This window comes from Musca autumnalis, unplaced genomic scaffold (assembly GCF_047663935.1).
Source record: "Musca autumnalis isolate F117 unplaced genomic scaffold, ASM4766393v1 scaffold_4, whole genome shotgun sequence".
Lineage (NCBI taxonomy): Eukaryota > Metazoa > Arthropoda > Insecta > Diptera > Muscidae > Musca > Musca autumnalis.
Window position 1 is genome coordinate 18,807,647 of NW_027411977.1, and position 25,427 is coordinate 18,833,073.

Genomic DNA, 25,427 nt, shown 5'->3' on the forward strand with positions numbered 1-25,427 from the left:
TAAAAAATCCACGCCTTTGGTAGAGCTTGGAAAAAATATTCTTTAAAAAATCCACGCCTTTAGTAGGGCTTGGATAAAATATTCTTTAAAAAATCCACGCCTTTAGTAGGCCTTGGAAAAAGTATTCTTTAAAAAATCCACGCCTTTAGTAGGGCTTGGAAAAAATATTCTTTAAAAAATCCACGTTTTTAGTAGGGCTTGGAAAAATTATTCTTTAAAAAATCCACGCCTTTAGTAGGGCTTGGAAAAAATATTATTTAAAAAATCCACGCCTTTAGTAGGGCTTGGAAAAAATATTCTTTAAAAATCCACGCCTTTAGTAGGGCTTGGAAAAAATATTGTTTAAAAAATCCACGCCTTTAGTAGGGCTTGGAAAAAATATTGTTTAAAAAATCCACGCCTTTAGTAGGGCTTGGAAAAAATATTGTTTAAAAAATCCACGCCTTTAGTAGGGCTTGGAAAAAATATTGTTTAAAAAATCCACGCCTTAGTAGGGCTTGGAAAAAATATTGTTTAAAAAATCCACGCCTTTAGTAGGGCTTGGAAAAAATATTGTTTAAAAAATCCACGCCTTTAGTAGGGCTTGGAAAAAATATTGTTTAAAAAATCCACGCCTTTAGTAGGGCTTGGAAAAAATATTGTTTAAAAAATCCACGCCTTTAGTAGGGCTTGGAAAAAATATTGTTTAAAAAATCCACGCCTTTAGTAGGGCTTGGAAAAAATATTGTTTAAAAAATCCACGCCTTTAGTAGGGCTTGGAAAAAATATTGTTTAAAAAATCCACGCCTTTAGTAGGGCTTGGAAAAAATATTGTTTAAAAAATCCACGCCTTTAGTAGGGCTTGGAAAAAATATTGTTTAAAAAATCCACGCCTTTAGTAGGGCTTGGAAAAAATATTGTTTAAAAAATCCACGCCTTTAGTAGGGCTTGGAAAAAATATTGTTTAAAAAATCCACGCCTTTAGTAGGGCTTGGAAAAAATATTGTTTAAAAAATCCACGCCTTTAGTAGGGCTTGGAAAAAATATTGTTTAAAAAATCCACGCCTTTAGTAGGGCTTGGAAAAAATATTGTTTAAAAAATCCACGCCTTTAGTAGGGCTTGGAAAAAATATTGTTTAAAAAATCCACGCCTTTGGTAGGAAAAAATATTCTTAAAAAATCCACGCCTTTGGTAGGGCTTGGAAAAAATATTCTTTAAAAAATCCACGCCTTTGGTAGGGCTTGGAAAAAATATTCTTTAAAAAATCCACGCCTTTGGTAGGGCTTGGAAAAAATATTCTTTAAAAAATCCACGCCTTTGGTAGAGCTTGGAAAAAATATTCTTAAAAAAATCCACGACTTTGGTAGGGCTTGGAAAAAATATTCTTAAAAAAATCCACGCCTTTGGTAGGGCTTGGAAAAAATATTGTTTAAAAAATCCACGCCTTTGGTAGGGCTTGGAAAAAATATTCTTTAAAAAATCCACGCCTTTGGTAGAGCTTGGAAAAAATATTCTTTAAAAAATCCACGCCTTTGGTAGAGCTTGGAAAAAATATTCTTTAAAAAATCCACGCCTTTGGTAGGGCTTGGAAAAAATATTCTTTAAAAAATCCACGCCTTTGGTAGGGCTTGGAAAAAATATTCTTTAAAAAATCCACGCCATTGGTAGGGCTTGGAAAAAATATTCTTTAAAAAATCCACGCCTTTGGTGGGGCTTGGAAAAAATATTCTTTAAAAAATCCACGCCTTTGGTGGGGCTTGGAAAAAATATTCTTTAAAAAATCCATGCCTTAAGTAAGGCTTGGAAAAAATATTCTTTAAAAAATCCACGCCTTTGGTAGGGCTTGGAAAAAATATTCTTTAAAAAATCCACGCCTTTGGTAGGGCTTGGAAAAAATATTCTTTAAAAAATCCACGCCTTTGGTAGGGCTTGGAAAAAATATTGTTTAAAAAATCCACGCCTTTAGTAGGGCTTGGAAAAAATATTGTTTAAAAAATCCACGCCTTTAGTAGGGCTTGGAAAAAATATTGTTTAAAAAATCCACGCCTTTAGTAGGGCTTGGAAAAAATATTGTTTAAAAAATCCACGCCTTTAGTAGGGCTTGGAAAAAATATTGTTTAAAAAATCCACGCCTTTAGTAGGGCTTGGAAAAAATATTGTTTAAAAAATCCACGCCTTTAGTAGGGCTTGGAAAAAATATTGTTTAAAAAATCCACGCCTTTAGTAGGGCTTGGAAAAAATATTGTTTAAAAAATCCACGCCTTTAGTAGGGCTTGGAAAAAATATTGTTTAAAAAATCCACGCCTTTAGTAGGGCTTGGAAAAAATATTGTTTAAAAAATCCACGCCTTTAGTAGGGCTTGGAAAAAATATTGTTTAAAAAATCCACGCCTTTAGTAGGGCTTGGAAAAAATATTGTTTAAAAAATCCACGCCTTTAGTAGGGCTTGGAAAAAATATTGTTTAAAAAATATTCTTGGAAAAAATATTGTTTAAAAAATCCACGCCTTTAGTAGGGCTTGGAAAAAATATTGTTTAAAAAATCCACGCCTTTAGTAGGGCTTGGAAAAAATATTGTTTAAAAAATCCACGCCTTTAGTAGGGCTTGGAAAAAATATTGTTTAAAAAATCCACGCCTTTAGTAGGGCTTGGAAAAAATATTGTTTAAAAAATCCACGCCTTTAGTAGGGCTTGGAAAAAATATTGTTTAAAAAATCCACGCCTTTAGTAGGGCTTGGAAAAAATATTGTTTAAAAAATCCACGCCTTTAGTAGGGCTTGGAAAAAATATTGTTTAAAAAATCCACGCCTTTAGTAGGGCTTGGAAAAAATATTGTTTAAAAAATCCACGCCTTTAGTAGGGCTTGGAAAAAATATTGTTTAAAAAATCCACGCCTTTAGTAGGGTTTGGAAAAAATATTCTTTAAAAAATCCACGCCTTTGGTAGGGCTTGGAAAAAATATTCTTTAAAAAATCCACGCCTTTGGTAGGGCTTGGAAAAAATATTCTTTAAAAAATCCACGCCTTTGGTAGGGCTTGGAAAAAATATTCTTTAAAAAATCCACGCCTTTGGTAGAGCTTGGAAAAAATATTCTTAAAAAAATCCACGCCTTTGGTAGAGCTTGGAAAAAATATTCTTTAAAAAATCCACGCCTTTGGTAGAGCTTGGAAAAAATATTCTTTAAAAAATCCACGCCTTTGGTAGGGCTTGGAAAAAATATTATTTAAAAAATCCACGCCATTGGTAGGGCTTGGAAAAAATATTCTTTAAAAAATCCACGCCTTTGGTAGGGCTTGGAAAAAATATTCTTTAAAAAATCCACGCCTTTGGTAGAGCTTGGAAAAAATATTCTTTAAAAAATCCACGCCTTTAGTAGGGCTTGGAAAAAATATTCTTTAAAAAATCCACGCCTTTAGTAGGGCTTGGAAAAAATATTCTTTAAAAAATCGACGCCTTTAGTAGGGCTTGGAAAAAATATTCTTTAAAAAATCGACGCATTTAGTAGGGCTTGGAAAACATATTCTTTAAAAAATCCACGCCTTTAGTAGGGCTTGGAAAAAATATTCCTTAAAAAATCGACGCCTTTAGTAGGGCTTGGAAAAAATATTCTTTAAAAAATCCACGCCTTTAGTAGGGCTTGGAAAAAATATTCTTTAAAAAATCCACGCCTTTAGTAGGGCTTGGAAAAAATATTCTTTAAAAAATTCACGCCTTTAGTAGGGCTTGGAAAAAATATTCTTTAAAAAATCCACGCCTTTAGTAGGGCTTGGAAAAAATATTCTTTAAAAAATCCACGCCTTTAAAAAATCCACGCCTTTGGTAGGGCTTGGAAAAAATATTCTTTAAAAAATCCATGCCTTAAGTAAGGCTTGGAAAAAATATTCTTTAAAAAATCCACGCTTTTAGTAGGGCTTGGAAAAAATATTCTTTAAAAAATCCACGCTTTTGGTTGGGCTAAGAAAAAAATATTCTTCAAAAAAATCCACGCTTTTGGTAGGGCTTGGAAAAAAATATTCTTCAAAAAAATCCACGCGTTTGGTAGGGCTTGGAAAAAATATTCTTTAAAAAATCCACGTTTATGGTAGGATTTGGAAAAATATTCTTAAAAAAATCCACGTTTATGGTAGGGCTTGGAAAAAATATTCTTTAAAAAATCCACGTTTATGGCGGGGCTTGGAAAAAATCTTCTTTAAAAAATCCACGCCTTTTAAATTTATTTAAAAAATCCACGCATTTGGTAAAAAATTCACGCTTAGGTAGGTGTTGGAAAAAGTATTCTTCAAAAATATTGTTTAAAAATAAAAATATATTTCGCCTACGTACAAAATCAAATACTTATACACATTTGTATACCATATTTATACATATATTTAATTTTTACTTATTATTCAAGAGATGTTGCTACAATATTCATAAATCTTTTCTAAATTTACTTCAAAGACGATTTCAATGTCTTACGGGTAAAAGGTTAATTCGTTTCATTTTCATGTTCAAACAATTTACTAAGAAATATGATATTACGTGTTGCTTTTATACGGGCTGAAAAATTCAGAACCTATGCACGTTAACTATAACAATAATAAATTTAAATATAATAATTTTCAAAACATTTCTGTTTAGTAACTCCAAATATGATAAAAACAAAATCCTTGTATAGAGTCAGACAGAACATTTACCAGAACAAAGTTTTCATTCCTGGCAAATAACAAACAATAAATTCCTAAAATTGTTAGCCTACGAAACGGGAAACAGGAAACAAAAATGGTTTTAGAATTTGGTCAATCGTTGCAAATAGCTCAATAATTTAACAACCAACCCCTTGGGATGTTTGTGCTCTTTCAATAAATGAAGATCTGTGAAAAGGGCAGCATATAAATAAGCCAACCAGAAATAGAATCAATGGTAGTATTATTTTGGCAGGAAGATAGCAAATTCAAAATTACACGTACCTTTTTATGAAACAGACGAAAGTAGTTTATGAGAAAAAATAAAGCAATAAATGTATTTCAAGTTTACATAACAAGACCCTTTCCAAGGCAGGAGCAAAATGAGAAAAAACAAAAAATAAAAGATGAAAAGAAAAATAAAGTAGAACACGTTTGGCAATTTCTGAGAATTTTGTAAAATGAAGGAATTTATTGGTCACTTCGAGTTCTCTTTAAGGGATTTGTCTTTTGAATTGCGAGTTATTTGTTACTTAAGAGCGTAGGCGTGGATATCATATTTTGTTCCGTTTCACCTGTCAAAAAATTTTTCAAAATGCCCGTAGAAAAAAAGAATGCCATGTTGGGATGTTGTTATTCCATAACAAATATAAAAAAAAACTGTTGATAAGTTCTGGAAAGCAACAAGAGCTGATATTTGGATGCTTCAATTCCTACTAATACTCGTTGTATGTTCTAGGTTCGAAATTGAGGATTTTTAAAACAACCAACCTTAAAGATGAAAGTGTCCCGTGGCGGAGTGAAAGAAACCAAGCAACGGTCCAGACCGGTTTTACAATGAAAAATAACTTATCGTGGCCCCTCTTTGATCTCTAGTGGATACTGACCTCCCCGTGGTATCACCTGGGTAGCTGTCTTTAACACCCCTAAAAGTAGTGAGCTAACATGTGCCGAATGTTTAACCAGAAGAACAATACAAACTTGGCTTGGGTTAATAACATACCACTCCAAAAAGAAAAAAAAACATCTAAATTGATGACCCCCGCTACCTGCGAATCTGCACATGGGAATTTCGTGCAGTTTGGTAGATGCACTTGAAAAGTACAAGGCCGATATTACCGCCCTACAGGAAATACGATGGTAGATGGAAGCATTCATCGAGCGTGTTGGATATAAGATCTTTCCGAGGACCAAAAATTGATTCGGATTATCACCTTGCTGCAGCGTAGGTACGTATCCGATAAAACGTAGAAAATGAAGTACGAACATACATAACACGGAAGTTGGATATCGATAAGCTGCAATCACAACAGATAGCTGGTCCAACTGCTTAGCCCAGATAAAGCCACTGGTCGTTTAAACGTCACAAAAAATTGTTGCAAAAAATTACGAAAAACTCTGGTTTTTTCGAATATTTTTGTGGGGTTTTTTGGATTTTGTTATAGTATTGTCTGTTATCTGTCATTTCACGCTTATAACGCTTCATTTGACGTACGCATTTCCACGCAATTAGCCTAAAACCCAAGCTATTTATAAAATGTTAAAAAAGTCAAAATTATAATTTTCATAAAAAAAATTTTAAGTTTTCTCGCAAAAAAAAATCTCGGCGATAAGTGGGTTAATGAAAGCACTCCCCATTCCGATAGCATATCAACACAGTGTCAAAGTATTGCTCACTCAGTGCAAACAAGAACAAAATTCATAACTGGATACCCGATGCCGTCACCAAGGAACGCATGGTATGACCTGCAGTGTCGTATCGCTACCGACGAGAAAAATATGGCATATAGGGCTACTCTACAATCAGTGGCAATACGTAGCAACGAGAGGTATCGTTAGAAAAAGAGAAACGTGTTTTCCGCAAGAAAAAAAGAGAAATAGAAACGAGATGTACATGAGCCAGTTTGAAGTCCTCCTGTAGAGACGAACAGGGAAATCCGGTAACAGATACAGATAGTGTGATCCGGTTATTTACTTATTTACTTAGCTGGCACATTACAGAACATTTGTTCCATAGGCCGAACTAAGAAAAGATCTCCAATTCTCTCTGTTTAGTGCTTCGCTTTCTGGAATACCGCGCCTTTTCATTTCTTCATCCACTTGTATGCTCCATCGAAGCTTAGGCGCAAGTACCCATGCTTCGGAGCCATACATTAGCACGGATGGTATCAGTGTTTTGTATAGTGTTATTTTTGTTTGACGAGATGTGGCTTTGTTTTTAAATTGCTTACTTAAACCATAGGCCAATACAATTCTTCTTCTTATTTCACAACTGATGTTGTTTGTTGTGTTTATGGCAGTGCCGAGGTAGACGAAGTTTTTAACTACCTCAAAATGATAGGTAACAACTTCCACAGTTGGCCAGAGCTCTATGGACGCTTTGCGCATCGACACCATCAATTTGGTCTTTTCGCCGTTTACCGCCAGACCCACTTTCGCAGATTCTGCTTGTACCTTCCTAAAGGTATCAGTTACTTCCTTTACTGATCGTCCCATGATGTGTATGTCATCAGCATAAGCAAGTAACATGTGGCTATTGGTGTAAATTGTGCCATTTCTTTTGACATTTGCATCTGGTATTACCTTTTCCAGCAAAACGTTAAATAGGTCACACGAAAGGCTGTCTCCTTGTCTGAAACCTCTTTTGGTACTGAACTGTTCGGAGAGGTTATTTCCAATTTTAACTGAGGACCTAGTATCAGTTGAAGTCATCTTACATAGCCAGATGAGCTTTGCGGGGATACCAAATTCAGACATTGCATGGAATTCCTTTGATCGGAGGGGACTGTCGAATGCTGCTTTATAATCGACAAAAAGGTGATATGTGTCGATCTGCATCTCTTGGGTCTTCTCCAGGATTTGCCTCAGGGTAAATATCTGGTCAATGGTGGACTTGCCAGGTCTAAAGCCTATAACGAGTGGTTTTGTCTAGGGCTGAGGTAAGCTCAGTCGCTGCCAGGGTCGACCTAAGGACCCACAAACCTTAAGTAAAACACGAGTGTTTACAATTTCAATGTTTATTATAAAACTCTTGGTGTTGGATAGACGAACAGTATGTGTGAGGAATATGGATGAGATGTGTGTGTTGATAATCAGTGCCAATTGCGTTGTTGTAATAGGCTCGATGGTAGCCGGGTTGTTGTTGTCGACTCGATGGCAATCGTGTATGTTTGCGTCGGCTCTGATGTATTCGGATGCTGTCGGCTATTCGGGTGACTGTCAACTCGGCAGTCGTCGGATGTATGGCTCGGCTCTGTGGTGTTCGGATCGTTGTCGGCTCGTTGACAATCGTCGTGTGTGTGTTCGGCTCTGTAATATTCGGATTACTGTCGGCTCGTTGACAATCGTCGTGTGTGTGTGTGTGTTCGGCTCTGTAGTATTCGGGTTACTGTCGGCTCATTGGCAATCGTCGTGTGTGTGACTCGGCTTGGTAGTGCTCGGATTGTCGTCGGCTTTTTAGCAATCTTCGGGTATATGGCTCGGCTCTGTGGCATTCGGGTTGCTGTCGGTTCGTTGGGTATGTGGCTCGGCTCGGCTCAGCGGTATTCAGGTTGCTGTCGGTTCATTGGCAATCCTCGGGTATGTGGCTCGGCTCTGTCGTATTCGGGTTGCTGTCGGCAGTCGTCGGGTGTGTGACTCGGCTCGGGTTGCTGTGGGGGAAGAGATCGGTTAATGCGAGCTGGCTAAGAGCATGGAGCTGGCTATGAGCTTGAGCTGACTGTGAGCTGGGAGCTGGCTAAGAGCTGAGAGCTTGCTATGAGCTGGGAGCTTGCTAAGAGCTGTGAGCTTGCTAGGAGCTGGGAGCTTGCTAAGAGCTGTGAGCCTTCTAAGAGCTGGGAGCTTGCTAAGAGCTGTGAGCTTGCTAAGAGCTGGGAGCGTGCTAAGCGCTGAGAGCTTGCTAAGAGCTGGGAGCGTGCTAAGCGCTGAGAGCTTGCTATGAGCTGGGAGCTTGCTAAGAGCTGAGAGCTTGCTATGAGCTGGATCGAATCGTGGCTAACTAGTATGGTAGACTGCGGACGAGCCACACGTCTATTCGTACTTTGTTCGGCTGGTGATTGACCACTTCGGTGAATAAAACCAGAATACATATTCGGGTAGTTATGCGGAGTGAATGAGAATTGTTGTGTAAAAGTGATTGTAGTTAATTACACTGAAGTTAAATGTATCCACTATGCTAACTGTGCACTTGTAGTTGATGGAAATGAATGCGTGTAGGGGTATATAAAACGGTCACGTTACATCTCCCCCCTCACTTCGGAGGAAAATAAATTACAAATTTGTTTTTGTGTTGTTGTGCTGGAAGTCACAGTTTCTTTCCCCCTGTATTCATGGATTATATCAAATTCCTGACCTCGCCCATATAAAGCCAATGATGTTGTACTTCTCTGCTTCTGGGGTATAACTTCTACAGCAGTTCCGGTACTTTGTTGTATATGGGGAGAAGTCCGTAATGTATATCTTTTTCGTATTCGGGCTGGTGGATTCATTATACTTGACGTGCAGTAATTGAAGTGTTTCTGGCTCAAGCTTTGACTCCGCTTATTAGCGATGTTACGGTCGCGGAGGAACAAAGTCAAGGAAGTTGTAGCATGGTTGTGGTTACGACGATTTGTCCTGGTTTGTTCTGGTGTTTTGAAGGGTTCTGGAGTTTCATGCTGGGCGTGAGTGGTAATGGGGTAGGTACAAGCTGTATGCGGTTCGGAATTGTTCTGAAGCACTTTCTGTTCTACGTTACTAACAGATACTGGGGTTTTGTTATGTGTGTGAGTGGTAATAGCGTAGATGTAGTCTGTGTGTGACTCGGGAATTGTTTGTAGCACTGTCTCTCCATCGATGCTGAGACGGCAATTCTGTTCGGCTAGGAAGTCCATTCCCAATATTAGGGGCTCTGCTAGAGTTGGGACAACCGTAACCGATAGCTGTGTTATTTTTCCCTTATATTCAACACTTAAGCGAAGATCCGATTCGCACTCCCTTACTCTCTTGTCCGCCATCTGTACTCTTCTCTTCATGGTGCTGGGAGATACCCCTTTCGACTGTAATCTCGTTCTCATGTCTTCACCGATACAGCTGGTAGAGGCTCCGGTGTCAATTAGGGCTTGCACATCGATTCCATCGATTGACACAGGAATAAAATATCCGCTAACCCGTCGGTGAGTCGTGGTGTCCGAAGTTTCACGAACATTGTCTGTACATCTACAGTCTCTTGAAAGCACATCATCTTTCCCACATCGAGAACAGAATCGGATTGAAGTTTGTCGACATTGCCATCGAGTGTGGCCAGGATTTTTGCATCGCCAACAGTGCGTGTGACGGGAGTAGGGGATGTCTGTTACCTGGAGCATGTGAGCGGTGTGGGGCCTTTCAAGGCGAGCTTCGTCCCGCTTTATCAACTCAAAGTCATCGGTTAGGTTCATCAATTCATCCAATGTTGTGAAGTCGTGACGGCGTACGTAATGTCGGTACTCGGGTCGAAGGCCGTCGTATATACGATCCAGATGGTTCATGGATTTTAGCTGCGGATGACGTCGTGAAATCGTGAGCATAGTAATTATGTAATCCTTTGCCTTTTCTTTGTTCTGTTGCCGACGATTGTAAAATGTGTGCTCAATTATACTCAGGTGACGTTTGGATAGGAAGAACTTTTCAGCTTCGGTACGGAAGTCGACCCAGGTTTTGATTTCGCCCCGCTTCACTCGGTACCACTTCAAAGCATTTCCCTCCAGGGTGGTAAGCAGCGACGGGAGGAGGCGATCTAAAGGTATACTATGGCACTCGGCTAACTCTTCATATCGTTCGAGGAAGTCGAGGAGATCGTGGTCACCGGAAAATTTGAGTGACCAACGATGTATCGTATCCATCACCTCGGCGTTGGACATTGATGTTATGGTGATGCCTGTTTCTTCCAAATTTCCCTCACTATTATTCGCGGAACTCGACGAATCCTCGCTGGCGATTGGTTTAGTTTTTTCGCTTTTCGTATTTTCGTCGGGTCCCTGCTCGGGCGCCATTTATAACGAGTGGTTTTGTCTAGGGCTGAGGTAAGCTCAGTCGCTGCCAGGGTCGACCTAAGGACCCACAAACCTTAAGTAAAACACGAGTGTTTACAATTTCAATGTTTATTATAAAACTCTTGGTGTTGGATAGACGAACAGTATGTGTGAGGAATATGGATGAGATGTGTGTGTTGATAATCAGTGCCAATTGCGTTGTTGTAATAGGCTCGATGGTAGCCGGGTTGTTGTTGTCGACTCGATGGCAATCGTGTATGTTTGCGTCGGCTCTGATGTATTCGGATGCTGTCGGCTATTCGGGTGACTGTCAACTCGGCAGTCGTCGGATGTATGGCTCTGCTCTGTGGTGTTCGGATCGTTGTCGGCTCGTTGACAATCGTCGTGTGTGTGTTCGGCTCTGTAATATTCGGATTACTGTCGGCTCGTTGACAATCGTCGTGTGTGTGTGTGTGTTCGGCTCTGTAGTATTCGGGTTACTGTCGGCTCATTGGCAATCGTCGTGTGTGTGACTCGGCTTGGTAGTGCTCGGATTGTCGTCGGCTTTTTAGCAATCTTCGGGTATATGGCTCGGCTCTGTGGCATTCGGGTTGCTGTCGGTTCGTTGGGTATGTGGCTCGGCTCGGCTCAGCGGTATTCAGGTTGCTGTCGGTTCATTGGCAATCCTCGGGTATGTGGCTCGGCTCTGTCGTATTCGGGTTGCTGTCGGCAGTCGTCGGGTGTGTGACTCGGCTCGGGTTGCTGTGGGGGAAGAGATCGGTTAATGCGAGCTGGCTAAGAGCATGGAGCTGGCTATGAGCTTGAGCTGACTGTGAGCTGGGAGCTGGCTAAGAGCTGAGAGCTTGCTATGAGCTGGGAGCTTGCTAAGAGCTGTGAGCTTGCTAGGAGCTGGGAGCTTGCTAAGAGCTGTGAGCCTGCTAAGAGCTGGGAGCTTGCTAAGAGCTGTGAGCTTGCTAAGAGCTGGGAGCGTGCTAAGCGCTGAGAGCTTGCTATGAGCTGGGAGCTTGCTAAGAGCTGAGAGCTTGCTATGAGCTGGATCGAATCGTGGCTAACTAGTATGGTAGACTGCGGACGAGCCACACGTCTATTCGTACTTTGTTCGGCTGGTGATTGACCACTTCGGTGAATAAAACCAGAATACATATTCGGGTAGTTATGCGGAGTGAATGAGAATTGTTGTGTAAAAGTGATTGTAGTTAATTACACTGAAGTTAAATGTATCCACTATGCTAACTGTGCACTTGTAGTTGATGGAAATGAATGCGTGTAGGGGTATATAAAACGGTCACGTTACAAGCCACATTGGTATGGTCCAATTATTTCGTTGACCATGGGCTTTAGTCGTTCGCACAATATCCCTGACACTATCTTATAGGCAATAGGGAGAAGACTTATGCCCCTATAGTTGGAGCATACAGTCTTATATCCTTTCTTGTGGACGGGACATAGGATGCACAGATTCCAATCGTCGGGTACGCGTTCTTCCTGCCAGATGGTGCTAACTAGCTGATGCATAAACCTTATCAGCGCGTCGCCTTCGGTTTTAAACAGCTCGGCTGGTAAGCCATCGGCTCCTGCTGCTTTATTATTCTTCAGCCGGTTGATTGCTGTTTTTACCTCATCTTGGCCGGGCGGTATACATTCTATACCATCTTCTGGGATTGGATCTGTGGTATCATCGTCTTCGCTACTATTGGATACCAGCAGATTGGAGAAATGTTCCTTCCATATCCTGAGCACGCTATCTGTATATGTTACCAGATTACCTTGCTGGTCTCTACAGGAGGATGTGCCTGTACCAAAGCCATCTGTTTGATGTTTCACTCTTTGGTAGAACTTTCGGACTTCATTCTGGCTCCTGTACATCTCGATTTTTTCACATTCCCGTTTTTCTATTTCTCTCTTTTTCTTGCGGAAAAGTCGTTTCTCTTCTCTCCTTTTCTCCCGATATCTCTCTCGTGCGCTGCGCGTTGCTACTGATTGTTAGGTAGCTCTATATGCCGCATTTTTCTCTCCGGTAGCAGCACGACACTCTTGGTCATCCCATGAATTCCTTTGTGGAGGCCTCTTGTATCCAAGTATGGATTTTGCGGCTGTTTGTATGGAGTGGGCAATATTTTGCCATTGTGTTGTTATGTTATCGGGACAAGGAGTGCTCTCATTAAGCAATTGGGCTAGTTGAGTGGAATATGCTGTGGCTATCTGTTGTGTTTGCAGCCTATCGATGTCCAAATTCCGCGTTGTGTCTATTCGTGCTTTATTTGCAACGTTTAGACGGGTACGTATCTTTGCTGCAACAAGGTAGTGGTCCGAATCAATGTTTGCGCCTCGGAACGATCGTACATCCAAAACGCTCGATGAATGTCTTCCATCTATCACAACATGATCAATTTGATTACTTTTTCTTTGATCTGGAGACAGCCAGGTGCCCTTATGAATATCGAGATGCTTAAGTCTGGTACTGCTAACTACCATGTTTTTTGCAGCTGCAAAGTCTATCAGCCTCATACCATTGTCAGATGTTTCACTGTGGACTTTCCCGACTTTTGGGCCAAAGATATTCTCTTTTCCAATTTTGGTATTAAAATCGACTAGAAAAATTTTAATTTCATGGGCAGGGCAACGGTCATATGTTTCTTCAAAGCGCTCGTAAAATATATCTTTGGTCTGTTCGTCCTTGTCTTCAGTGGGAGCATGAGCGCAAACAAAGCTGATGTTGAAGACTTTTGCTTTTACTAACCTCCGACCAACTACAAATCCAAAAACAAACTCATGTTTGTGCCATGGCAGCTATAATACAGTGCGTCACCTTTAGGTGTGTTGTGATACCTTTTCAATCCATCGTATTTCCTGTATGGCAGTAATGTCGGCCTTGTACTTTTCATGTACATCTGCCAATGCGTAAACTGCATCTTCTCTGTAAAGAGTGTGAACATTCCAGGTGCAGATTCGCTGATCATGGTCCTTAAAACGTTTGCGGGGTTTGTCAACTTTAGAGGGGTTTGTTTTTCTTTTCTTTCGTTTTTTCATAGTAGACAGCTTTTTCTAGGGGTTACTAACAAACCAAACCCAAGTTTTTAACCTTCTTATGGGTGAACGCGCGGCACATGTTAGCTCACTACCTTTAACGGGTGTTAAGGGCAGCTGCCCAGGTGATACCACGGGGAGGTCAGTGTCCACTTGAGATGAAAGAGGGACCAAAATAAATCCTGCGCTTTGCCATGTTAAAGCCGGTCAGGACCGTTCCTTGGTATCTTCCATCCCCAATGTCACCCAGTGTAGTGTACCACTCTGAATTAATCGTCCAACGGTCAGTTTTGCCGAAGAAACAGGCGACCATTTGCTTCGAAGGTCTTCTTCCATGAACAACTTTCGTTGGATTTGGCTCGCTTTCGAATATCTAAACGGTCTGTGTTTCGGGCTCCTAAGCATAGATCCCAGATTCGTCGTTTGTGACGATCTAATAAACGTCGTTGAAGCACATCATTTTTATTCACAATTTCTTTGCACCAATCCACAAGAGCCTCTTTTTGAGCGATTGACCATTTTTGCGGGCTAGTGTTCATGCAATATCAAATGTTAGTTGCTGGAAGAAATTCCCAAGGATGGCTCTATCTCACCGTATGTAACATGGCGATCTTGCATTATCCGTTCACGCAGAGCTTAGTTTTTTCTGGCAAAACGGCCGATTTTGGCCCTTTATCAACATACAAAGATTTATTTTGACCGATGCGCTCTTGCCGTGATTATCCACGTCGAAAGTTGTAAAAAATGATCGGACGAAAATGTTCACAAGTAAATTCCATTTTTTGCAAAATAATATTTTCAAGTCACTGTACACAACAAAACACAAGGTTGTATGACAAACTGTCCCTAGTACGCATTGGCTAAAAACTGTCAAAAAATTCAAATGGAGCCTGAAAACACGCCCTCGTATTTACCTAGCTGCCAATTCTGGAACACATTAAAGAGATACAAATCGACACTTTCCAACTTTTTGTCGATTATAGAGCAGCATTCGACCCGTGCGTTAAAAAGTATTCCAAGTCATGTCTGAATTTTGAATCGTAACAAATCTCATTCGTCTTAATAAGATCACAGTACCTGATACCTGGTTCTCAGTTCAAATAACAAATAACCTTTCCGAACAAGGAGACGGCATTTCGTGTGATCTTTTCAACATTTTGCTGGAAAAGTTTATGCGAGATGCAAATGTATAAAGCAACGGTACGATAAACACCAATAACCATATTTTACTTGCTTATGCTGAAGACATTGATATCATAGCTTCGAAGCCTGAGAACTTGCGCCAGCAGATAAGGCAATGCTTGGTAAGTTCGATAGAACAATTCTTCGAAAGACCTACATTCCAATATGAGCTATACAACGACACCAGTATAGTTAAACCACTCAAGTGCTTGAATACCCACTACAAATCAGCATTGCCCAATTGAACCAGAGCTGGGAGTTTGCAATCAATGAGCGGGAGAAGTAGAACCTCCCATTAATGTTCACCATCTCCAATGTCAACTTGAATATTTAATTTATGTTTACCTGTTAAGTCGATGATCATCATATGATATGATGGAACAGACTGGACAGACTGTCTCTGCTGGACAGACTGAACCAGAACAGACCGTGCTACAGAACAGTCATGGTGACTCTTGACCTATCGAAGGCCTTCGATACCGTCAACCATGCCAAGCTGTTCGAGAATATAGATAAGACTTCTCTCCAGCCTTGTTTGAAACGTTGGATGATCAACAATATGTGCGGACGCCATTCGTTTGTGGAATTCGGTGACAAGAATTCCAAACCCCGTAGAGTGAAACAGGGAGGGGTGATATCTCCAGAATTGTTTATCCTCTACCTCTCTGAAATTCCACACCATCGAGACGGCATAGAGGTCGTAATATATGCGGATGATTGTACAACCTACACACAGAGAAGAGATATTGTTGGAACAATCATATTCTAAGAGCAAAATAGTGTATTTTAAAAATCTGAAAATATATATTGTTGTTTCAACCATATATTTTTTATTAGCAAACATGATGACACAAAATATATTGTTGCGCCAACAATACATATTTTAAGAATTTTAAAATACACTATTTTGCTCTTAGAATATGATTGTGCCAACAATATTTTTTCTCTGCGTGTAGGTCATTTTCATGAGAAGACGAAGGTTTTACCGACAGCATAACAAGATGTTGTCGATGCAGTACCTACTTGTGTGTTATCGCAGTGAGCATTCCTGTCACGATTTAATGGACAGGCTTCTCCCACCCAGGCATGTGAGGAAAGACAAATTTCATTAATATTACGTAAAATTTCATGCATTCATTTATAACTGTTTCTTTCATTATTTTGTACTCATCTATAGGAAGATCATTGGATCAGTAGTCAAAGATAGCTTGATATGGAAGTGTATTAAAGAAGCCCAAGTGAAAAAAATAAATGAAAAACTTAAACACTTTCATTAGTACAATGAAATTCGTTCATTAATGTAATGAAATTGTTAACATTTCATTACATTAATGTCATAGTTTCATTGCATTAATTAATGTATTTATCAATGTCACTTTAATGAAGCTTGTTTTTCATAATGCAATGATTTGTTCAAACTTAATGGAAATATTCATTAATAGAATGTAATATTTCATTTATTCTATGAAACTGTTGCTTTCATCGTAAATATTTAAATATTTGTTGCATATATAATCTGCTTAAGCATTTAATGAGAATTAATAACATTTTTGTATTTGTTTTCAGGCAACCAACCGATCACGCATAATTCAATAATTTGGTAAGTCATTTAAATTATTTTCATGTTCACATGTTTTGCTTAATGAAATCGAAGATTCAAACCAAATTCAATAATTTGGTAAGTCATTTAAATTATTTTCATGTTCACATGTTTTGCTTAATGAAATCGAAGAACATTCAAAGGAAATTTACCATAATGTCCTGGGGCTGAAAAGAAACACATCACATTGTTGGCGGTAATCGTAATGACGAATTCGTTGATTTCATTAAAAAGAGAGATTCTTGAAAATTACAAAAGCACATCATTAGATTTCGAAAATAACAATGACTCGTTTTCTTAACATAAATCGAGTTAGCATAACAGCTGGGTGGTTATGATGATGATGGCAAACAGGCAGTAAGCCAAGCATCATCATATTCTTGTATTGTTTTAACAAAAATTCCAAGCATTGGTATTCGTTTTGGTTTAAAGTTCACTTAATAATGACATTCCTCCAGGAATGCCATTCCCTTGAATGATGATATCTTCACAAATGTTATTTGTCTGTCAAGTGATTAAATTTCAACTTGAATTTTCAATATCATGTTTTGCTTATTTTTGCTGGCGCCAGCTTAATGTTTGTCCTGTTTTTAAAATCTTCGTAATAATCATCTTTATAATGGCAGCATATCCAATTCAAAGGATTTTCTTTCAAGACTTTCGTCCATGATGGGTCAATGATGATGTAACGGAGAGTGATTAAAGAAATGTTTTTGCCAAACTTCATAGACATAGTCACATGAAAATGTGTTTGTATTTATTTATAACAAATGAATTCATAAATATTTATTGTCAAACCTTGGGAAAATTCCATCCATAATCGGTCATCTCTCTCTTTCTAAGATGTCTATGAACGGCGGCAATACCTTAATGGGAAGAAATCCATTATTATTGTTGTCGTGTGCGAATAACGAACATTAATATTAAATTGAAATGAAATACTAATGGCCAACAGAAAAAGTTTTTGATTGTTTTAATAATAATAAATATGAAAAGTATATAGACATAATATGTAATAACATTAAATTCTTTACAAATAGTTCCATATGGTTTATTTCTATTATCATGATGACTTCATAGTCCAGTCAAAATAGTCGTTAAAATATCAGAAGTTTTTGCATGAATTTTGATATGTTTGTTTGCTCGTTTTAATCTGGCTCTGGGTCTATTTCCAGTATATATATGTATATATATATTTCCATGGGGACTATATGAAGGCAAAGACCTACACTGACAGATTTCAGGTGGAGAGTTATATACCCCCAACGAAGGCTAAATAGCAATTTTTAGCCATTTCGATGTGATAAGAGGCAAAACCCTTCAAAATACCGAAAATCGGGAGGTACCGTCCTTTGGGGGCTGTATGAAAGCGTGGACATATACCGACAAATTTCAAGGAAAGTTGTATACCCCAACGAAGGCTAAACACCAAATTTCAGCAATTTCGATGTGACCATGAGGCTAAAATCTTCAAAATACCGATAATCGGGAGGTACAATATAGGGGCTATATCAAAACGTGGACATACACCTACAATTCTATGTTGGAATGTTTCATATCCGTGCCGAAGACTAAACACCAAATTTCAATCATTTCGGTTGGTTATTGTGACTAAAACTTTCAAAATACCGAAAATCGGAGGTACAGTTCTATGGGGGCTATATCAAAATGTGGACCGAACATCCCAGTACGTGTACCAAAATTGATGCACCCACGGTAACTCCTTCTATTTTTGGCCACAGTTAATATGAACTCGCGACATAGTGTGACGTCGCTCATCTCGCTCAGGCCTAGGATGTCAATGTTGTCATTTGTCATCTCATTTCGTACTTGGTTTAGTCTAGATGTTTCGGAAAGAGTACGCACGTTCCATGTTCCAATCATTATCCGTTGTTTAAAGCCAAAAATCTTAGTCATATGGGGGATGTTCAACGAGCGTAGTTGACCTACTCTGGTTTGTCGTGGCAGCTGACGCTCCTCAGCTGCGATATATGAGTTGTTGTTTATGGGATCTGCGACTGCATCCGTGTGAATGCTATTTAAACCTGCTTGGTAGGTTTGTTGATCAAGGCGTTCTCTCTTGTAACGTTAGTCCTCTCTTGCTAGATCATGAAGAACCCTCCTGATATGTCTGGGTGGGAGTCCATTCCACCATATGGTGAATAGGATGCCTCCCACGGTAACACTCGATCAAGCACTGCAACGAAGGCATGCCAGTGTGTTGTTGTATTGTAGGAATTGTTGTCTCCTCATGTAGATGGTCCACTGAAGACATGAGGAGGCACCCTGTTGCAGTTCTCAGGGCGGCTGACAAGTTTGAATATTTTTCGATCACGTTGCACGTGTATTCGCGAATCATACTGCCGCCGCATGGCTTACCACAGACCGACCTATCGCGTTCTATGTGGTCAACAATGTTTCTTTATCTGCACCCAAGTGCTGCCTTGTTACTAAATCGGATGGCATGAACATGCTTTCGAATGTGACCCCTAAAATGTTTTGGGTTGCTTGTGGTCGGAATTCTGCTACCATCGACCATGACATTCAACTCTGTTCTCTTCTCTGCATCACATCTCTGCCTTCCATGTGGTAAACAGAGTACCCGTAGATTTAGTGGCGGATATTTGCATATTCCTCGCGTGGAAAATGTTGGTAAGATCAGTCATATAAGAGTTCAGCCTTTCACAAATGACATCAGGGAAGGTACCTGCCGCCAAGACCGTACAATCATCCGCATTTGTTACGATCTCAATGTCATCTGGAGGTGGTGAAATACGGGAGAGATAGGGGTAAAACAGTTCCGGAGATATCACCCTGGAGATATCACACCGGAGATATCAGCCTTGGGTAACTCCCTGTTCCACTATACGTGGCTTGGACTTTTTGTTGCTGAATTTCATGTACGACTGGCTCGGAGAGCTGTTTGCGTGATGTCCTCAAAAAGCGTGAGTGCTTGTCAAGTATCAAAGGCTTTTGATAAGTCAAGCGCCAATGTTCTACCACACGGATGAGTCCTCGAATAATATATGTGTGGAGATGGAGTGCTGTCCTCCTTACGGAACCCATGATGATGATTGGCAACTGCATAGCTATTTCGGAGTATTAAAGCCTCAAGGGTCATGACTTCGGGTCTTTACGATTCATCTTTGCTGACATCCTTGCCTGGAATCAATCTGCCTATTTTCCAGACTTCGGAAAAGATATGGTTTACTAGCGTTAGGTTGAGAACTTTCGTGAGATACGCGACTCCTGGCATATCCAGTTGTTTTTTTTAGCATTACCATGGAGATTTCATCAGGGCCCAATGCTTTGGATACTTTAGCGTTTCTGATGACATTCGCAACATCATCCATTGTAAATGCGATGTAGTACTTCTCTCTTCGCCCTGTGACTTCCGAGGTGCTCGACAAATCGTCGATTTAAATGAGTTGCACACCCCTTCGGGTCAGTCAGAGTAACGTCCCTAAACGTGAATGAGGTCCTCTTTCCATGGTTCGACTCCAAGGTTGCAACTCTTCAGATGATTTAACCAGTTGTCCTGCTTATGCTCACCGACTAACCTGTTAAATTCCAGTGTCAGCTCCCCGACTCTGGGGTCACTGTGGTTGGCACGACGAAACTCATCACACCATTTGCTAATCTCGTCGCCTAGTCTGGGAAGTGTGGGTATTCGACCAGAAGGTATATCATGTCTCGAAACGTCCTTTCTGCTAACCGAACATCCGAAGGATTGGGCCAGTTCTCTGAAGCGGTGATTAGTGATCTCTCTGAAACTCGGCCAATCAGCTTTCCTATGATTGACGAACGTGCGGCGTTCAGAAGGTGATGAAATATGGTGGTCTGCTAATGGAAATGGCGGGTTGCCAGGTGACGTCATTTGTCAGACCAGGTGACACGATGGTTATATCTGTCGAACTGTGACACTTTCGCTAATTCTGGCCGGTTCGTCCTCATTGACCGTGCAAAACGTAAAGCTATTAATCCATTCCAAAAGCGGCCTAATGTTGGGCCTATTACCTGGGCATCTACCTCGGCAGTTCCACACATGACTGCTGCCCCCATACATTCCATGTTCGGGTCATTAGAGCGAGGTTCAAGCAAGATAAGGCTGTATTCATAAGACTGGTGCAATAGGAAAGCTATTCCACCATTTCCACTTCTGGTGCCACCCTTTCTTAGTGCGTTGTAACCATCACAACGCTGTAAGCTATGGTTGCTTTTGAGCTTGGTTGTCTGCACCGCCGCGACCCTGATATTTTTCCGACTCACGTAATCCAACGTTTTCTCGATTTTACCTTGGAGTCCATTGCAATTAAATTGTGAAAAGGATGCACAAAAACGGCTGGTGTTAAGTGCTGTTTGGTGAGACTGCGGGGGAGTCGGGCATTCTGATGACGTCGACTCACTGAGGGCTGTGTTCACGCAGAATGCAGCAATATAGTCCGTGTCGTTGTCCCTCGCATGGATGAGTCCCGATCAATCTCTGTGATGCACCCACTCCCGACATCTATTGCAGCTCATCGAAGTTTGAGCGTGGCGGATGTTGATGTGACAAATTAAGCACATATAAATTGGTCCTGGGATTTCCTCCCTCCCGGGATGGACCGGCACGGAGTAGGCATTCCGGGATATAAAGCTCCCAAGACAGAAAAACTATACAAATACACGGTTGTTGTGTGGTTCCGGATCAATATGGTATCGGAGAACACATCGGATTGCCTGATATTTGGTGGTTAGATAAGGTTTGCAATTACATCTAATGTCCTAAAAGACCGCACAGATCCCATGTGTACAAAAAAAAGTTATTCGGGGTCAAAGGCCATTTTTTAACTGCCCTGTAGTGTGGGAGCTATGTGAAGGAGTGATCCCTCAATATTGGGATATTTCGAGAAAACAAGCCGCTATAAAGCAGTTCAACACAAGCCGATAAGTCTAGTTAAAACGGAGTTAAGCGCACATTAGTTAATCACCGTAGAATGTTTTAACTTTCTGCAACTCCGAACTTGTTCTAAGTTTGGAAGAGGTGTTACAATTTACAAACCATGTTCATATCAAACCGGTTACTCCCTTCAAGAGTTATGGTGTTAACCAGCCAGACATACACATATTGATCAAATGTTCCCAAAATCATCTATCTAGTTTCAATGTAAGCAAATACGAAATTTCAAAACCATGAAAATATTTGTTAACGTTCTGATACGCCACATGTCATAAAATGAAACATGTCTGTAGAAACATATCAGCAGCATTCACGTAGAGCAGCGTTGGTGAACACTGACGTAGACACACATACGAATACATGATTTGACAACCACAATTTTTTATGCGAAAAAGGAAATTCTTCGGAAAAGAAAATAAGCCAAAAATGTACGAGCAAAATACGATTTGTGGGAGATTACCTATACACACCTGCGAGAATAGGCTAAAGGTGTGACAATCATTTTCTACACGAGTTACCCACATGAAAGTAATTATAGCAATTACAATGAATGTTGAAGTAGAGCAGAGACGATAACACTTAAAATACTTAAAACACAGCCTTTTGATAGACTTTTTTTGGCGTTAACAAATGTCGGTTGTCATTCACATTTACGAGCATCCTAAAGATGCCATGATTTAATTACATAAAAGAAATCATGCAGAAGTTAGAAAAAGAAAACAAATACAAATACAATTGAAAATACTGACAGCGATGAGTTGAACAACGTGTGAATAGGATTTTTCTTCGGCATACTTGAGACACAGCAACAAATACAAATTTACTTCTAAGTCGGTTATCGAGTCACATATGTGTGTGTGTAGGTATGATGTTGTTATCCTTTAGCACGTCTTACCTCTTTAAAATTATTCTATGCAAATATGACTCTAACGTGAATGTTTTATCTAAACGCTGTAATACGGAGACATGCCAAAATGTGTAATATTCTTAACCCTATACGTACAGGGAGATAATCAAAATATAATTTTAATTGGTAACCAGCAATCTATTTTCATCCCTACTACAACGTTTTTCATAATCATATAACGTAAAATGTTTATAATGAACTTTGATAGATAGCCCATGGGTTAAACATGTACCAATTGCTGAGCAAGCTATAGATGTTACATACTTATGTACATATATTAACATACCTCTTAAAAATAACTGTAATTTGTTGAGAATGTCTTTGAAAAATTAAATGTTTTTACATTTGTATAAATTGCCACATCATTACTTTTTAATGCTGAAACGACTTCATTTTTTTGAGTGGAAATTAGTTGCTAATACAAGTGGTACTTATGTATGTTATTGACATTGAAAATGTTAAAAAAGTAACAACCTCCAAATTTGTTTAATTTTATAGAAATGAACATAAAACGTGAAATTTTAAATATAAAATAAAAATATGATGGATGATTTTATTTTTGTTATTCTGACAATAAAATAAGTAAGTTTATAATATAAAATATAAAACATAAAATATAAAATATCTATATACAGTTGCGAAAACAATAATAGCACCACCATTAATAACTGTCTAACGATTGTTTTTGTAGATGTGTTGCTAAATATTTATGTATGTTTGGAGGGAAATATTTTATTTTCTCAGTTAACTTAATTTAGAAAATAAGTTGACACTAGTTTGGTCTTTCCAGAAGGATATACAAAGTAATAATTTGGGTCATAATTTGGAGGAAAATCAAAGAACTTGGGGTATAGAAATGCTGTGGCCATTCCCTACACAGAAAAATAATTGTAGACACTTGATAAAGAAATTCAAGGATTCAATCAAAAATTTATCGATTTTCCGGCGATAAAAAATTGTCATATTGACAAAATTCGATAAAATTATTTGATGACAAAGTCAAAAAAAAAACAGTTTGATAAAATAAAATTGTAATATTGACTAAAATATTTATCAATTAATTCTTTTTTGAGTTGAGCTGTTAGACCTAACAGATACATTGAAAAATTAGGAGTCTACCGAAGTCCCACGCATCCAACAATTACGCTACGTTTTGTGGCAGGCGAATTTGTTTATATTTATCAAAATATTCCACATTTTGCTTGATAAAAACAAAATATTTTCTTGATTATGCATTTTTGATTGATTGCATTTTTTTCAATCGATAAAAAATGTTCGCATTTACAATTATTTCGTTGTTTTTGTTAATTACAAACCCAAAAGCCCCAAAAAGATACATACACACATTTATAAATGGTGGTGGTTGTTATTTATTTAATTAAAACGCATAAAAATGCCAAACACAAAGTAACAGCAGACACATAGGTACATAAAAATAACAGATGAATGATAGAACAAGTCGGGACGGGGCCGACCATGTGAAACCCTACACCACTACCCCTGTACATAAACTTTTCACTGGTAAACATTTCTTTTAGGGAATATAAACCGACTACCACCAAAAATAATATGCCTCTTTGTCTCTGTGATCCCCATAAGCAACCACAATTTCGTGACCATCCGATCAAAATTACGACCTGTAGCTTGATTGCAAAAAAATGGAAGAATTGGATGCATTACCGACTATTGTGGTATCTCCCTTGTTTGACCACCTTCGCCAACCTGCTTTACACTAATGTAAAGGTAATATTTTCTTCTTCCATTGACAGGCTTTGTCGTTGGAATACCCCTACTAGAAGCCAATATATTCACAAAGAATAAAACTTTGAATTTGTCTCCAAATGAGTTTTTCCCCATTCCGACCCCTAAATATTATCCGGCTATCACCAAAATCAATAGGCTTCTTCCTATGTGGGACCCGCATCAACTCCCAAAAAATTCGTGACGATCCGATCAAAATTGCGACCTGTAGCGTGATTACCAACAAATCAGAAAATGCGATGCATTACCGACTATTGCGATATCTCTGTTGTTTGAGCAGCTACGACAACCTTCTTTACATCGTTTTAAAGGTGATATTTTCTACTTTCCTTGCCAGGTTTTGCTTTTGATAAAGAAACAGAGATATTGGCTTTGAAATAAAACGTTGACCTTTCTCCAAATAAGTGTTTGCCCATTCCGACCCCTAAATATTATCCGACCAAAATCAATAGGCTTCTTAATCTGTGAGACCCCCATTAACCCTCAAATTTTCGTGACGTTCCGATCAAAATTGCGACCTGCTGATGTATTACCGACTATTGCGATATCTCCGTTATTTGGTTACCTACGCAGACCTAGTTTGCATCGTTGTAAAGATGGGATCTTCTACTTTCATAGTCAGGCTTTGCTTTTGGAAAATTTTCAACCAAAGCTGTGATATTCGTCAATACAATGAAAATCGCTAAAATTAAAATTGGGGTTTTATTTGCTACTATTATGATATCTTCGTTGTTTGATCACCTACCTACATTACATCATTAGAAAGGTCATATTTTCTACTTTCATTGTCAGGTTTTGCTTTTGGTATACCTCGTATAGAAGCTGAGATATTCGCATTGGAAAAAACCTTGTCTTTTTATCCACATAAGTTTTTTGCCCATTCCGACCCCTAAATATTATTCGACCGTCACCAAAATCAATAGGCTTCTTCCCCTCCGGGACCCCCATCAACATCCAAAATTTCGTGACGATGCGATCAAAATTGCGACCTGTGGCGTGATTACAAGATTTAGATGGACAGACGGACGGACGGACACACATAGCCAGATCAACTCAGCTCGTCGAGACATTCATTTTGGTATATATAAGTATGGGTCTACGACCATTATTTCGATGCGTTACAAACTTTTTGGCCAAAACCAACTTATAATACCCTCCCCACATGTGGTGTAGGGTATAAAAACAACAAGTTTTTAAAGAGGGTGTAGTTAAAATTGATTTACTTAAGGGAAGGGCAGAGAATACCAGTTTCGTCCAACGCCACTTGGACTCATCAGTTCTCTTAGTTCTTTGCAAAGAACTCTTCCCCAGTTTTATGACGACTCGTGCTCAAGAATAAATGTGACCGACGAATTCGT

The 25,427-nt window shown here is 39.2% G+C and overlaps 2 protein-coding genes across 2 annotated transcripts in view; one reads left to right on the forward strand and one right to left on the reverse strand.

Moving 5' to 3' along the window:
• Window positions 1-10,653, reverse strand: part of LOC141401887 (uncharacterized) — a 176,374-nt gene extending 165,721 nt beyond the window's left edge. Inside the window, exon 1 of the mRNA XM_073982440.1 lies at window positions 9,212-10,653. Coding sequence (XP_073838541.1) covers window positions 9,212-10,653 — 1,442 coding nt within the window. The remainder of the gene's footprint in view (window positions 1-9,211) is intronic.
• Window positions 10,654-16,443: 5,790 nt separating this feature from the next.
• CapaR (Capability receptor) overlaps window positions 16,444-25,427 on the forward strand; it is a 325,413-nt gene continuing 316,429 nt past the window's right edge. The window contains exon 1 of the mRNA XM_073981520.1: window positions 16,444-16,462. The gene's annotated coding sequence lies outside the window, so the exon portion shown is untranslated. The remainder of the gene's footprint in view (window positions 16,463-25,427) is intronic.